Source organism: Macrosteles quadrilineatus, unplaced genomic scaffold (genome assembly GCF_028750875.1).
Source record: "Macrosteles quadrilineatus isolate MER2022 unplaced genomic scaffold, UCM_ALF_1.0 Scaffold_1__1_contigs__length_201487025, whole genome shotgun sequence".
Lineage (NCBI taxonomy): Eukaryota > Metazoa > Arthropoda > Insecta > Hemiptera > Cicadellidae > Macrosteles > Macrosteles quadrilineatus.
This window is the reverse complement of record NW_026542594.1, coordinates 87,839,133-87,855,994: the sequence shown is the minus strand read 5'-3', so window position 1 is coordinate 87,855,994 and position 16,862 is coordinate 87,839,133. Positions and strand designations below refer to the sequence as shown.

Below are 16,862 nucleotides of genomic sequence, written 5' to 3'. Positions count from 1 at the left end.
GGTGTTCCGCTCCGCTTCTAGGAAAACAGAAACATTAAATTACCTAAGACAAGTGGAGTGCGCTCTCCGCGTTCCTCTCTCCGCTTCCGCGCCTAGGAAAACCCGGCTTTAGCCCAAGAAAGAAGTCCACAAAATATGTCCAGACAATTTGGAAACATAACTAAAATAATTCTATATATAAATTTTAAAATTAAAATCAATAATTAATTATTTTTATTTAAAAAATCTTCAACTAAAAGGCCGGATATAGTTTTAGCTGAGATTGTACACCAAATATTCAGAAGTAACGCACAAGAGAAATTAAAATGTTAAGGAGTCATTATCTACAGTCATCACGAAAAAATATTTAGGACAAGCAGCATTAAATAAAGGATAAAAATAAATATGTTTCCCTAACGTTACCAACCAGCCCTAATTTGTGTTTAAAATGGTGTTGTAAATAAGAAATTTGTTCTTTTTTTTATATTATTTAATATTTCAGAACTAAAATTAATATAAAAGTAAAATGAATTTTTTTGGGTGGAAAACAGAAGCATGAATAGTTATTTAAGTAGGCCTATAAAGTACGGAACTAGATATAATATAAAATTCTAAAAATATATTCCAAAAGTATTTTGAATTAGTTAGATTAGAGCGATCTTAAAAGTAGTAGGAATGTTTGAATTGTAATGAGTAAAAACTATTTGAGCCAGCGAAACTTGGACATTTAAACTTGAACTTAAGCCTTAATTTATTTTGAATACAGTTATGTCAAAAAATCATGTTTAGGCTAATCAGGGAAACACTGGACCGATAAGTGCTAAAGTAAACTACTTTTGAACTAGTATCCCAGGGCTCCCCTGGAGCATTGATTTCCCCTCAGTTTACTTCATTGGGGAATCTAAAAGACATGTCAGAATAGTAAGCACTGATAATAATCACAATTTTTATTTTCTATCACAATAGTATTGCCATGTCTTTGAAAATAAAAATGTTTTCACCCAATAACAATGTTGATAAGATTAACCATACAGATACTACCGGTACTGGAACTTATAAATTAAAATTTAAAATCATTTAACAAATTGTTTTATAAAAAAATTATCTCAGTCAGTCATATTTTTTAGGAAAAAACTTCTCATTGGGAAATATTGATAAGTAAACATTAATAAGTGTAATAAAATATCGCAAAATCGACATAATTTTTATAAAAAAGTAGGAAAGTAGGACAAATGTGTAAAAAGTAGGACTTTTCCTACTTTCCTACTAAAAAGTAGGAAAAGTAGGAAAAGTAGGACGACTTGGAGGCCTGAAATTGATACAAACTAATAGAAACTAAATTGATTACTAATTTCCCTGTCAATCACTTGCAAGCATTCAATAGCTTCTCTTGTCACCAGTAACGTTTTACGTTTAAACGTCGTCTGCATCTAACGATTTTATTTTATCTGACAGTAATCATAGAGTAGCAAATGAAGGAAATGAGAGCCAAAAATGTGGATAACACTCAGATAATGGCCACGCAACGTTGTAATAGGTAATGAAACGACTGTGACCAGCTGTATGAAGCAAAGAAAGTAGGCCTAATTTTCTTGAAAATCTCAGATTGAAAAAGGTTGTTTCACGTAAGGTTGTGATAAAAATCACTATCTCAATCAATGTTAATGTAGCGACAAAAGTTGCTAAAATTCCGCTACAACTACTTTAAAAATGTAGCTAGCTACAGCTAAAGCTACTAAAGCTTACAAGTAGCGTAGCTACAGCTAACGCTACAAAAAAAGTAGCGCGCTACTTCCCAACACTGGTTCTAACTATCGGTACGGTACACGGCTACCAGTAATTTTGCGGTTTCCTCCTCAGAATTGTATTGAAACCATTATTTTTAATTTTAATACATTGACATTGTGGTAAAAATGGATAGTATCTATACTACATTCGTGGTTTTCTTATTTTCTAACAACAATTACTGTCCCACACATTATTAAAACTTTACTTCTAACATGGATTGTCTCAAGAAATAAACAAAGTTAAGATAAAGGCTTCACCTATTTTACTACTAAGTTAAGACCTTGCCTTGATAATAGGGGTCTGCGAGTCAGACCTTATTTGGTTCATTAGATAATTAAACATGGAAAAATGTATTTATGTATATTATTTCATTTTACTATCTTATTTACAGCTTGGGAATTGCCTCAACTACAAGAAAAAATAAAATATTTTTACCAAGACAATCTTTCCCATTTTTATAACTAACTGTTGAAATAACTAAATAGCTAAATTAGTAGCTATAGAATAGTAGTACAATAGTAGTTATAGAAATCAAATGAAACCTAGACTGAGGCAAGGCCACACTAAAAAAACAGGCCGTAATGCTCGTCTAGCATGACGTCACGATAGAAGACAGCAATGACGTATTTTTGCCGTTTGTGATCAGCTGCTTGTTTTAATCTTTTCATGGAAAACAAAAATATAACCTTAATTACGTCATTGCCGTCTTCTATCGTGACGTCATGATTGACGAGCATTACGGCCTGTTTTTTTACTCACTATAATCAATTGTATTCCATGTACATCCTTGTTAGCAGTGCTACTATTGTCTTTGTCTTTATGAATGATTTTATACTTATTTGCGAGTTATCTAATGTTTTACAAGTTTACAGAATAATTATTTTCAACCACGGGAAGGGAACATCAATCAATAATTATTCAACTTATAACAGATGCGTTATTAAGGTCAATGACCCAAAACATCATGATTGGGCAATGTTGTATTTTGATGCAAGAATGTAAATCATGGCATTAACTCTAATTGGAATAATATTTCTCCTGGTCCCTTGCAGATTGTTTTACCAATGCTAAATAACTGTGTTCAATTCAAATAATATTTTTGATGATTTAAATCTCCTACACAAAAAGACAAAAGTCAAACGAGGCAAGGAAAAAATCTGCTATTGTAATCCCCCTGCCCCTACCCAGCCATTTGGGAAGTAGTGAAAGTCTAGTCTAAATATAGCTCCAAGGTCTCACCCTCCCCTTCTTCCCCCCAACCACTACCCCACTCAACTGTTGCCATGCTGTTGCCGTTGCCATGCCCGGTGCCTCCTCCTTTCAAGGTCATTGCACAACCCCTCCCTCCCTTCTAATGTTTTGCCTTTCTAGTTTTTCTATTCTGAAATTTTTAAACATAGATTTATTGCTTACCTAACAGTTCAGTAGTGGAATGGAATTTTCTAATGTGAACCAGTACTTTAAAACAAAATCACTACCGATCATGTCATTCTGTGTCAAGTCCAGATTATGCCATTGCCAGTCAGTCGCCGGCGACTGCTTTGAGTTGACCTATTATGTTGTGACAGCTATAAAAATAGGTTAGGACAGCTACCTCTTGCTTATTTCTACACTGTAGAAATATTTATATTACTGTAGAATCTACAGTAATACAAATTGTAAAGTATATTATGTAAACACAAGTTACATTTTAACAAATATTGATTTTTTACAATTTTAAACCAAACTCGACTCGAAACTGCCGAGTTCATAGATAAGCTCGAGTTTCAAGGCCGTACTCGACTCGAACTTGAAATCTCGAGTACTCGCACATCTCTAATATTTTGTCAAGACCTGCAAAATGATACCAAACTCGACTATACTAGCTATTTGAACATTTCGAGCTACCCCCTACCTCCGCTATCCCTAAGGACAAAATTATCAAAACAGACCATATTGTAGCCCTTCATATCCAAACAAGTTGCCGCAAACCAATTTTAAATATCTCAAATAGCCTAGTTAAAAAGTTAAAGGGGGTGCAAGTTAATTTTCAGCCACCCTCGTGGTTATTTGTACCCCCACTACCCCTAAGGGCAAAATTTTCAAAACTGACCATAACATAATTATTGTAGCCCTTCATACCTAAGAAGGTTGCCGCAAACAGATTTCAAATATCACAAATGGTTGAAAAGTTAAGGGGGGGGGGGTGCAAGTTACTTTTCAGCCTGTATTTTCAAAACTCAGTCAATTACCTGGGAATTTATGTAGATTGGCAACTTAATTGGCAAACATACATTAAAAATCTATCAAAGAGACTCAGATCAGCTATACTTGTTGAAGCAGATTACTTGTTGAATAATTTTACTATACTTGTAGAAAGATTAATGTAAAAGTGTGTAAGTATGATATGGTGGTGTGGACTGACTCAACTCACATGAACATTGAAGCAAGGGAGGTGGCCACACCACTGTCCCAGCTGGTAGAGCAGATTACTTGAACAATCCTCTGTTTGAACTCTGCTCCAGACATCTCAGCCCCAGCGTACTCTACCTCTCTGTGTGATTCCACCTCAGCCAACACCTTGGGTAGCAACTCCTTCCAACTGCATCACAACATAGAGCAGATTACTTTTACAGTACAACTCCAAACCGTTTGAATTGCCAATTATCTGTATTGCTTACAGAGAGAATAAAAAAAAAAATTAAACAACAATAATAAGAATCGGATCAAAGAAGGCAGAGGCAGAGGCCGTGGTAAAAAACTTAGGGCCGGTTGCTGAGCTCCGGATCTATAAGTTCTGGACTTATTGAGTCCAGGACTCAAATAAGCTCTCGGATCTAAATCGTCTTGCTGAGTGGCGGATCTATCTCTGAAACTCCAGGATCTATAAGTCCTGGACCTATTTGAGTCCAGAACTTAAAGCAATAAAAATTGAGGGAATCGTAGAGTATTTGGCGTTGTGATGTTGGCAGTGGGTGATAGCCGGCCATGCCGTGCCGTCTGCTCCCCACCTCGTAAACTAGAGATTAGTAAAATTTTAATATTAACTGTTATTATAATCAGTACCTGGGGACCGAGCTTTGCTCGGGGAAAATTATTACTTTACTCTGAAAAGTATTGCAGATACATTAATCCACTCCCAATCTCCACACTGCTAACCTTCACTACTTACTTCACCACTCCCTACGTCGTGGACCTGTTTGCCCTCCTTCCCTATACCATTTTAGAATTGCATATACATAAATGCCACAGACAGTTCCCACACTCTGCACTGCTAGCATTACTACTTCCTACACCATTTCCTACGTCATGGACCTGTTTTCCTCTCCTCCCTTCTCGTAGCATTTTAGGATTGTAGATACCTTAATGTAGTTCCCATAAACAGTTTCCAGGCTCCAGACTGCTCGCCTTTACTACTTCCTTCACCACTTCCTACGTCGCGGACCTGTTTCTCCCCCTTCCAATGGCATTTTAGGATTGCAGATACCCTAATCTAATCGTCATTAACAGTTCCAACACTCCGGGCTGCTTGCCTTTACTACTTCCTTCACCTCTTCCTACGTCGCAGACATGTTTCCCTCCATTCCCATAGCATTTTAGGATTGTAGATACCTTAATCTAATCGTCATAAACATTTCCCACACTCCGGACTGCTCACCTTTACTACTTCCTTCACCACTTCCTATGTCGCAGACCTCTTTCCCTCCATTCCCATTGCATTTTAGGATGTAGATTCCTTAATCTAATCGTCATAAACAGTTTTCACACTCCAGACTGCTCGCCTTTACTACTTCCTTCACCACTTCCTACGTCGCGGACCTCTTTCCATCCCTTCCCATAGGATTTTAGGATTGTAGATAACTTGTTTTAATCGTTATTAACAATTCCCACACTCCGGACTGCTCACCCTTGCTACTTCCTTCACCACTCCCTATGTCGTAGGCCTGTTTGCCCTCCTTCTTTATACTATTTTAAAATTGCAGATACATAAATGCCACAGACGGTTTCCACACTCTGCACTGCTAGCCTTACAACTTCCTTCCCCATTTCCTACGTCATGGACCTGTTTTCCTCCCTCCCATTACATTTTAGGATTGCAGATACCTTAATTTTATCGTCATAAACAGTTCCCACACTCCAGACTGCTCGCCTTTACTACTTCCTTCACCACTTCCTATGTCGTGGACCTGATTTCCTCCCTTTCCATAGCATTTAAGGATTGCAGATACCGTAATCTAATCGTCATAAACAGATCCCACACTCCACACTGCTACCCTTGACTATAGAATCTAGTAATCTTCAGTATAATCTTTGCTCAATAGTAACAACTGATGTTTTTCCTTTTGTACTGTGTTTTGTTTTGCTAGTATACTGTGGATAGACAAATTACAAGCTACAAGTCTTTTGTTTACTTTTTCCTTGTTATTTAATTCAGCCAACATGGTTACCTAGCAACCCATAAGACTAATGTTAAAAAAATGTGATTTTCAATTTCATTTTTCTACGTAATTAGATTTTTGATGGCAGTTCTAATTGCAGTAAACTCGTTTTTAGGCCAGAAATAAACTATATACAACATTTGAAGAAAATCGTCGGAGCCGTTTTCGAGATCTTGGTGCAAGCATACATACATACATACATACATCCATACATACATACATACAAGCAAACTTTGCTCGTATTAGAGTATAGGATTACTATCCTACATTATCATTCTTGTTTGGTTTAGGTGTATTTAAAAATATATGTATGATAAGGTCATGTTGAAAACTTCTGAGTTAAAAGTAAAAACAACTTGTTTGTTGTTTTTGAATTGCTTTTATATTTAACATTTTTACATGGTTCTTTATTTTTACATGCAGTATAGGCTAAAATTTATTTCAATATCATTCATTTGTAATTTTGGTTGTGAATAAAGTAAGTTGAAATACATTTTTATAAAAAAAAAAAAAAAAATTGTGTTGTACAAACTGCGTTAATAATTACTTAAACAAAGAGAACAAAAAATGACATTTTATGTTGTTATCTTCATATCCATTTTAGGAGCGCTGTGTCATCTTTATGCATGATTTTATACTTCATAAGTTATTTTATATTTTATAGGTTTTATAAGATGATTGTTTTCAATTAAAGTACCTAATACCAATTTATAATTAACGACAGTCCTCTCTTCTGAAAAATGCGTACCAAAGGTCAATGACGTAAAATATCAAGATGATGTTTGATTTATTCGAACAATCTTACATACCGGGTGTCCCATATAATAAATCCCCCTGAATAATGTTTGAACGCTGCATATATCCAAACGAGCATCGATACACGTTACTAGGGTAATATAAAGTACTTTTTGGTTGTATTTTGAATTTCACCCCCACCGCCCAAGTAGGGGTTACTGGGGATAAATTAAAATTTTTAAACGACAATCCTTATCAATTAGCACATAATTTTAAGGAGTTTTAATAAAGGAAATTAATTAATGCCACAAACTTTAATTTGACACGACAAATAAAAAAAAGTTATGGTAAGAAATGTTAGACGTTAATTTAACTTGAACTTTACATTCCTTCACGTTTATTTTTTCATGACTATATTTTTAAATAACCTTCAGTTCACGTGAGGGTGATGTCACGTTCATCACCCTACCCCAAATACGGGTTGCCGGTGGTGTTTTGATTTTTTTAATACCAGCCCCTATTTGGTATTTCAAATTCAAATATATATTTAAAGTCAAGTTAAAAGGTGCATTACATTACCCTGGTCACGTGTACTGAAGAGTATTTTAAAATTTAAAGTCATGAAAAAAGATAATAAAAGTGATGGAATTAATTAACATCTAACACATTTCTTGCCACAACTTTTAAAAAATTTGTCGTATCAAAGTCGAATTTGCAGCATTAATTTCCTTTTTTAAAGTTCTTTTCTTTTCTCAAAGTGAAAACGGTGTGCTACTTGATACGGGTTGCCTTTAAGAAAACTTAAGTTACCCATAGCAACCCCTATTTGGGGGTGGGGGGTGAATTTCAAAATACCACCAAAAGATACTTTTCATTGCCCTAGTAACGTGTATCGAAGCTCGTTTGAATATATGCAGCCGTTCAAAAATTAACCAGGGGAGTATTATAGGAACCCGGTATATACATTTTACATAATAGGTACGAAGCGCCATCGACATTGTTTAACACCCCAGGAAACATGCCTGCTATCGTCCTATTCCCCTTCAGGAAATTTAAATTATGCCCTTCATATCTTGCATTACCTTTGGTACCTTATGGATAACTCTACAAGCAGTAGACTATGACACAATAGAGAAGATCTCCAGTTTCCCTGTAAAAAGTCATGCCAGGAAAAAAAATTCGGAATGCTGTGTGGAGCTCTTTTATTATAAACCCTTATTCCTGGAGACAGTAAACGTAATATATTTTGAAAGATGAAATCATCCTGAAACTCTTCTTCAGATAACACGAGCAATGGGTTAAGTGCACGACCAAGATGTCTTGTCTTGGTCTACGTTGTGGTGCTTTAAAAATGGCAAAAATCCAAATTATTTTATGATAACGATGCGCACAAACCGACTTCAAAACCAAAACTGAGGCGTTTATACTCGGTTAAGTCTAGGATCTAGTTTTAAATCCTGCCCCTGGTGAGGATCTAAAATCGTAGTGTTTTAAGTTCTGGTCTTAACGGATTTTGCTAGATCCTTGTCTCAGCAAGAGACGAGAATCTAAATTAAGTTCTGGACTTATAGGTCTTTGACTCAGCAAGTCAATTTTAAAACTCCAGAGTCTAACCAGCCAAATAAACTCCGGAGTCTAATAAGTTCTGGACTTCGCTAACGCCCTATCTCAGCAAGCCATTTCTTAGACTCCAGAGTCTAAAGCCGGTTTAAGTCTAGAACTTAGCTGAATCCCGAGCTCAGCAACCGGCCCTAAACATCTCCTGTGGTTGGGTTGACATTATCATTTTCTCCCGCAGTTACAGAAACATCAACATCGTCGTTCCTGTTTGTGATTGTGGCAAAATCTTGTATATCTTCTACGGTTGTGTGGCCATCATCATTGTCTCCCACAGTCACAGAAACATCGTCATAGTTTTTGCGATTGGAAAAAATCTGGAACACCTTCTCTTTGTGGACTTCATTGTTTCCTGCGGTCACAGAAAATCATAATCGCCCTGCAAGACCGCAGCAAAAGTATGAATTTTTCAATAGCAGAACCATCACAGACGCGTTCTACAATCGTAAATGCTAGGCTAGACTTATAAAATTGAACCTACTTTTTTATAAAATACCCCGAATTTTGGTAAAAACACTATTATCTGTATTTTTAACATTAAAATGTGGTACAGTCTCGATTGATTCAGATAATTGGAGTTCCACTGTAGATAGAAGCCTATTGTGTATATTTAGAAAAAAGTCAGCTCTCTTTGGAATTTAAATGATATCCAACAAATTAATTAGGCCAAGGTAACAAGAATACATTGACTGAAGTGTAAATAGGCTAGTTAGGTTCACCATGTTTGGCTGTCTGCTGTAGAGGAGCGTATGAAATCAACACAGAGTTGAGCCACAGAGACGAGATGTGAGGTGGGAAACTTGCCCAGCTCCTGAGCAATCCTACTGGACAATGCGACTGAGCTGCGACTAGAGATGTCACATCCTTGGATCTCATTGATGATTGCTTCACACACCTGAAAAACAATATGTAAGCATCAACATTTACTGTAGACAACGAAAACAACATTATCAGAGAACTAAACTTGATTTATTTTATAATTCCATCGTGCTGCATTATGTAATATTGCTGATGTATCATCTGCATAAAGTTTAAGAGTTGAGGGTATATTTAAAGGTAATTCATTTATATATAAAAGGAAAAGCAGAGTCCCTAGTATTGAGCCTTGTGGTACACCAAGTTTAACCCTCTGCCATTTTGAGACGTGTTTAAAGCTGTTCTGAATTACTATCGTTCTTTGATACCGACTGTCCAAATATGATCTTATCCAGGACACCGCCGAGTCACTAAATCCATAATATTTAAGTTTTTCACAGAGAATATCATGCTCAATGCAATCAAATGCCTTGGATAGATCACAGAACAGTCCCATAGTGCTCTGTGATCCATCCAAAGCACCAACAACCTGTTCAACAAAATATGTAGGTACTCAATTTGGCATAGCTGTATCACATATAAGTTAACATAAGAAAATAGGTATTTGAGTTCATTTAAATAATAATCAAGTAATACACATTAGTGTAGCCAACTTTTTCTAACTGATTTTAGTTTACATCTGAATTCTCAATAATGAAAACTATTCACTGTAAGTAGCGCATAGTCAGACTAGATCCGAAAAACAAGACACTCTTGTCACAACAAAAAACATAATTTCCTTATTTTGGCCGATGACTCATTCTTTCACAATGTTGGATACCTGAGTGTGTTGGGCTGACAAATGCCGGATTATTGAGAGTCAACTAGATGATACAGATTTAAGTTACTTGGGGTGTGCAAGTGCTTGATTGAATTCAGTACTCGGCTCACCTCAAGCTTTTTTAAAAAATTTGAAGAGTTCAAATTTACTGCTGGAGTTTGCAGTATGTATGGAAGAATTAAGTCACTATGGGTCAGCCGCTTAGAAAGCGTCCTCCTCGTAGCATTGGTGCGAGAGAGAGATACCGAGCTGTGGGAGTGAGACAGAATATGGCTCTTCCCCCACTCCGCTGCCACCCCAGCCCCACCCTTTATTTTATTTTACCTTTTATTTTACCAAATCATATGTTTTCTTTGATTTTCCAAAGACTTTCGAATGACAATCATTAGGAATCAGCAAATATTGAATATATAACACTATTATTAAGTTTTATTTATCCAAAATAGCGTTGTATTCAACATTGAATGAATATACTGTAGTAGTATTATACAATATAACACGACTACAGTTATATGGTACTATTTAACCGAAAAACAGTAAAGCAGTAAATACTTGATTGGCTGATTGGAGGGGTGGGGGATGTGCGTGCACAAACCTTCTTTTATACGCCTTGCCATCCCGGGTCCAGAGGTATTACCATGAGTACTACGGTGATAACTTATACAGTATATAGGAAATTCACTAAAAGGCCGTTACTAAGATGTGTGATCGTTACTTGCGATGGTGGCAACGCCATTATAATTGCAGTCACGTTATTTGCGTCTTACACAATCGTGGCAACATCCGCGATAATCTCCTGCGATTATCTCAGCTTCCATGACTCTTTGTTATTGCGGCCATATCTTAATCGCGGCGAGATCCGTGATGATTGTCCGTATTGCGGCAACAGCCGTTGCGGTGGGTCCTGTATTCGTGATTGTTTGCTATGGTCATGATTTTCCACTTCGCAAAACGAGAGAGGCCATTCAGTAAGCGTCTAGTAAATTTTTGAAGTGATACCATTTCTTGTAATGATAGAGCAGTGGTTGTATGAGGTACACGCGGTTGTTATCCAGTCGCTTTAAAAAAGTAGTAAATCAGTCATTATTGCAACCATAGATAAATCATACTCCCTTAGTAGATTTGTCATCCTTATGGAACAGCTGAAGCCAAATAGCGAATTTCCCTATAGGGAAGTAGCTATTACCGTAGGTGGCATGGTAAGACCTAGGCCCGGGACTGATTTACTTTTTCATTTTGATGTCCCCAGAGGGCAAAAACACCATTCGTTCAAATTTTTATATATAGATTTATATATATATATATGTGTGTGTGTGTCCGTGAACGCGATAACTTGAGTAATTTTTGTCCAATTTTGATGAAATTTAGATTGAAGGTGTAAAGCGGGATAAACTAGAATGAGTTCGCAAACCAGCATGATCGGACTATGGGAACGGGGGTTTATGGGGTAAAAATAGGATTTTCCCATTTTTGACCCTAAAAACACAAAATTTCACAATTTCTTTCTAAACCATTTTGTAGAGCTTAAAAAACAAATAATTTAGTATATTGAAGCGTCATTATGCGCCTAATGGTTACAAGAAAAATTCAAAAAAGTTGTAATTTTAAAATTCCTATGTTATTCTTATTGAGAATAAGTCAACTGTTGTAGTTTGCTTGTTTATGAACATATTTTGATCAAATTTGGAAAATACGTTAATTTTTTACTAAACTACAGTACCTTTTAACATTTTACATTAAAAAAACACAATTTTTTACCCTTCCTTGTTTCAGCAAACCTACTCGTTAAACTAATTCTATTTAAATAGGGAATAAATGTGATATTGTTAAGGTGACATTTTAGTGTAAATCCAATCAGGCAAATGGAAATTTGCTAAGTCTGCAGGCTTGCTGCGGCGAAGGTATTTTATTGTTAGTTCTGTACGTCCAACTGTAGAGGTTATGTTTTGTTTACAATTTGTTTCTTAATATTTCAGTAATTTAAAACCTCATTTAACCAAATAAAACGATTTAATCATAAAACTTAACTAATCTCCTAGTTATATAACCATATAGTAAAGCACAAATCATGAAAATAACCCTAAAATAATAGAAACAAAATGTTGTCTACCCCAGCGATCAGTGTGGACGTACATGAACTAGACACGAAAAACTAAGCTTCAATATTTACAATGGGATGAGGAGTCTACTTGTTTTGCTTAGGCCCCGTTTATGCACCAAGAGCGGGAGCGGGGCGATAGCGTGCCCGCTCCGCTGTGAAAATTTTGTCAAAATTGTGCAAGCGATAGCGGTAGCGGTTGGTCAACGGAGAATGGAAGGGGGACACAGTCTTGCCAACTGAAACTCTGTCAAATAATTAACACAACTGTTTGTCCTAAGTGCACGTGCGCGTGGGTCAAGTTGGCAACCCTGGCTGCAGCCGCTCCCGCCGTGCATAAACAGACTCATTTGACTCAATGTAGTTGAAAACCGCTCTATTCCAAGCGATTTCTAACTACACAGCGGTCAAATTAGAAACCGCAGCGGGAGGTCAACCGCTACCGCTATCGCTCTTCGTGCATAAACAGCCCCATTTAACTCAATGGTGTTGAAAATCGCTCCCGCTGTCGCTACCGCTCCCGCTCTTGGTGCATAAACGGGGCCTAAGTCTATGTTGCAACTTAGTGGCAGGCAGTTCCGTGCTTTTATTTATTAATTCGGCATGGAGAGGTTCCGTCGTGATTATCTGTATGGATAACAACATTAAAAAGATTATTATTCTAACTAATCTGTAGGGATGAAAATTAACCTAAAAATTCGTGTAACTGAGCAGTCAGACATGTTCGGCAAGCCGCTTGTTTTCAGGCGGGCCTGCGAGGACTGTTTTCCACGGCAGTACGAACTCTGTCGAATGTTCGTTGTTTGGCATCCAATATGACTTTGGTCGGCCTTTCAGCTTCCTTTTCAACGCAGAAGCCGTTGTTCTACCACCACATTAGTAACCCACCACATTATTGTTATACGCAACGGAACTTCTCCATGTCGCCTTAATTGAAAGAATGCACAAAACTACTTATGCTGCTGAGTTGCAATGAATGATTTCAATACTTTTTCAAAACAACTCCATAACAACCGCACGTAGCTCAGGCGACCACTGCTCTGTGACTAGAAAAAATGGCATTGTGTAAGCTTTCCAACGAGCCTACTCCCACCACTTTCAGGCAACCTGTCGCTGAAGAGTGCTCTGCAGAAAATGGATCGGTTTTTGCCGCACCCTGTACTGTATAACACTCTGACTATATTCAATATTGAATACAACACTATATTGGATATAAAACGCTAAATGGTGTTGTATATTCAATGCTAATTCGTAATGATTGTCATTCGAAAGTCTTTGGGAAATTACAAGAAAACATATGATTTGGTAAAATAAAACAAGTTCAGCTTGCACGTGACGTCACTATGCACACACCTTGTGAAAACGGCCATTGGCGGAGAGGGGGAACGTACCCTCCCTCACCGTTACCTCCCCTACATGCGCTAAAAATTTAGCGCAGGTCGTTTTCTAAACGGCCGACCTATAGCTTTACACTTACAAGTTATTTTTACACTCTTATAGTCAATTGACCTTATAACGTACTGAAATAAAGTTCTTAAAACTGATAGTAGAGATATACATTTCTTGGTTTTTATACCGCAACAGGCAATTACTTAAATGCACTAATTCAAAAGACAAAGGCAGCTTCCTAGGTCTTATGAATAGATTACATAATAAAATTTTGATTGTTTTAGACAAAAAACAAATTAAACAGATTGTGTTTTGACCTCTGACGACCTCCAAATTAAAAAGTGTATCAGTCCCAAGGCTAGGTCTTACCACGAGACCTACGGTAATAGCTTATTCCCGATATATGGGACATTAGCTAAAATGTATACATGAATGTAACAATAATATGAACCAACAGTTATATGAGGTAACATTTGGACGACCCAACTGAGCTATACAAGAAGTAAATTAAATTTTGCTATGTATTGTATTGTATGTATTGTGGTACTATGTTTGTGTGTCTTAAATGCTACTTTATAGAGAACAGACAAAGATCTCTCATGGTACTGATAAATAAGGTGTCTCAGTATGTTTTTTTTCCACATAAAGATGCAATCACTGATAAGATAAAGTGTTATGGTAGTAAACAGAAAAATACATCCAGAATATACATAGCTTTTTAAATTGTCTCATTTAAATAAAAAAAAAACCTTAGTTTGAATCTGTTGTAAAAAACAATCATACTATTTCTAATACAGTATTTTTCTTATATAAAAGAGACTAGGACCCTGTTGAATAATAGAAAATTATGATTAAGCCTACTAGAGTATTATCATTATGGAAATATTACAAGGGATATTCAGTAAGTAAATATACTCTGCTCTATTTCTCCTTCTGACACTGCTGGGTGCGTCAGTTGCACTGCCCATTGTAGTTTCAAGTTTAAAACGTGAGCTACATTTCAAAATCCCACTAGTTGTGAGGTACAGTCTGTAATACAGTTTTTGTAGACAAAAAGCTAACAGCTGTAGACATTTTTGGTCAAGTGTGGGAAATGTAAGGGAAAAATAGTTATAAATGAGAGTTCTTTCCGGAAATGGTCCATTCAGTTTAAAATTGGCCGAAGCAACATGACAAAGAGGGGGCTTAAAAGCTTATTGTTTGAAATTGCCACACAAAAGCTAGGTCCACAGAAATTTTTCACACGATGGGTGCTGATAATGTTAACAGGCCAAATGGGGGCAGTTTTAACATTTTTAGATGGCTACATCATTAAGATGACTGAACAAACTAAATGCGTCATTTCCGGACTGAACTTTAATTATCCATTACGTGATTTCTATACACTTCACAAAACTTCCAACCAAATCAATAAAACCCGCATTACAGATCGAACCTGATAACTTGTGGGATTTTCAACCGTAGTGCACATTTTAAAATTGAAAAATGCAACAATGAGCTGTGCAACAACACCGTTGTGATGGCTAGATAGTCACTTAGGGAGTGAACAAGTTTGTACTTGAAAGTGTGCAATCGGTGCACACTTAGCTGCATAACATAGAAATGCTCCTTACTCTTTGAATAGTGCTTTGAATTACAAAGTTTTTCATCTCAAGATAGTTAGGCTACCATATAGTTTATACACAATTAATTGTGTATCATGGTATACAACAAGAATAGGCCCATTATAAAAGTCCTCAATATCCTCAAATCTTATAGGTACTGACAACATTATTTGTATGCTTCTCTGGACTTATATAAGTATAAAATTAAATTATCAGAAGACTCCATTTTCATAAATGTTTTAGTTACCGTACCTTAGTTGTGGTCTGGTTGCTGTAGGATTTACATTTTGCTGAAGACACTAGGAGCCTGTGTTCCTGGCAATACAGGAAATATACAGATGACCAATGCTAAATATTGGTCACCTGGATAGTTCCTACATCATCAGAAACATGTATTGCTATGAATCTCTATGTCAGATGACAAATCCAATCTCATTCAGACCAAATCTTCAACATTTATGTATCTTTGTTTAAGTACAGCCGTTGGGTTGCTTAAAAACAGTTAGAAACCTCTCCTAGTAGTCCAAAGGTTGACAGTCCATCTTGAGAAACTTAAACATAATTTTGTAAGAGTTTCAAACTAAGCCCAAAGTTTTCTTCATGACCATTTGCCGTATAATAAATCTTGTCTGAAGAATCTGCTGATCTTAAGGTGCGTTGTCCAAGGCGCGTCTGTTGCGTCTGACAGAGCGATGATCGCCGAGCGATGGTCGCTGGGCGTCGATCGCTTAGAGGCCCGTTGTCCAAGAACGTGTCTATTCAGTTCAACAGTTGGTTGCTGACTGTGTTAAAATTTATTTTGCTCTCACTATTAGTGTAAGAGCAAAGTGTTGAAGATCCTATTCATCGAAGAGATAGAAAACAAAGAAATTCTAACCTTTAGTGAACCTCGATTGTGTACCCACAGTGTTTTCAAAAAGAGAAGTGAGGCAAATACTTATAAAAAACCACTTTAATGCAGACCAGAGGCTGTTAAGTGATTTTTTTTTACTTTTAAAGGAAACAGTTTAAGATCCTTTAAATCCTTTAAAGTTTAAGTTGTGATAATTTGATTTAACATTAAATTATTATTATTTTGAAATTTGTCTTTAGTTAAAGACACATGTCCCCTATTCGAAATAACTCCCAATATGTAATCCATAGTTAAGATGACAGTCAATACTCTGGTGAATAATTTAAGACTATAAAGAGTTTTGGGAGTTTAACGAACAATTTACTGAGTAATTTAAGACCAGAAAGAACTTGGTGGCGTATTAACAACCCGAGATATAAATCTTTAAATAAAAACAAATTTTTAAAAAAGATAAATTTAATCTTGTGTTTTTGTTTGTAGCTGGTCTCTAACTCGTCTGATAAGATCAATAGCTCAAATGGAAGCCCTTGCATTACTAAATATTTTAAGGCTAAAACGAACTGCAAACATTAATAAGATATGGAGATTTAAAAAAATTATTTTAACCCTCCGAGCGTCCATCGTCGAAAAATCAACGCGCTACACACTTTGTGTAGTGTCACGCGTCGATTTTTCGACGCACGAACATCAAACGGCGAAGGCTCTATGACTGACTGAATCGGATTGAACTGGATCGAGTTAGGTA

The 16,862-nt window shown here is 36.4% G+C and overlaps 1 protein-coding gene across 1 annotated transcript in view; it reads right to left on the bottom strand.

Moving 5' to 3' along the window:
- LOC128998689 (Fanconi anemia group I protein) overlaps nucleotides 1-16,862 on the bottom strand; it is a 41,618-nt gene that overhangs the window by 18,357 nt on the left and 6,399 nt on the right. Inside the window, exons 3-4 of the mRNA XM_054424931.1 lie at nucleotides 9,257-9,432; nucleotides 4,181-4,348 (exon numbers count right to left, since the gene is read on the bottom strand). Of these exons, the coding sequence (XP_054280906.1) occupies nucleotides 4,181-4,348; nucleotides 9,257-9,432 (344 nt within the window). The remainder of the gene's footprint in view (nucleotides 1-4,180; nucleotides 4,349-9,256; nucleotides 9,433-16,862) is intronic.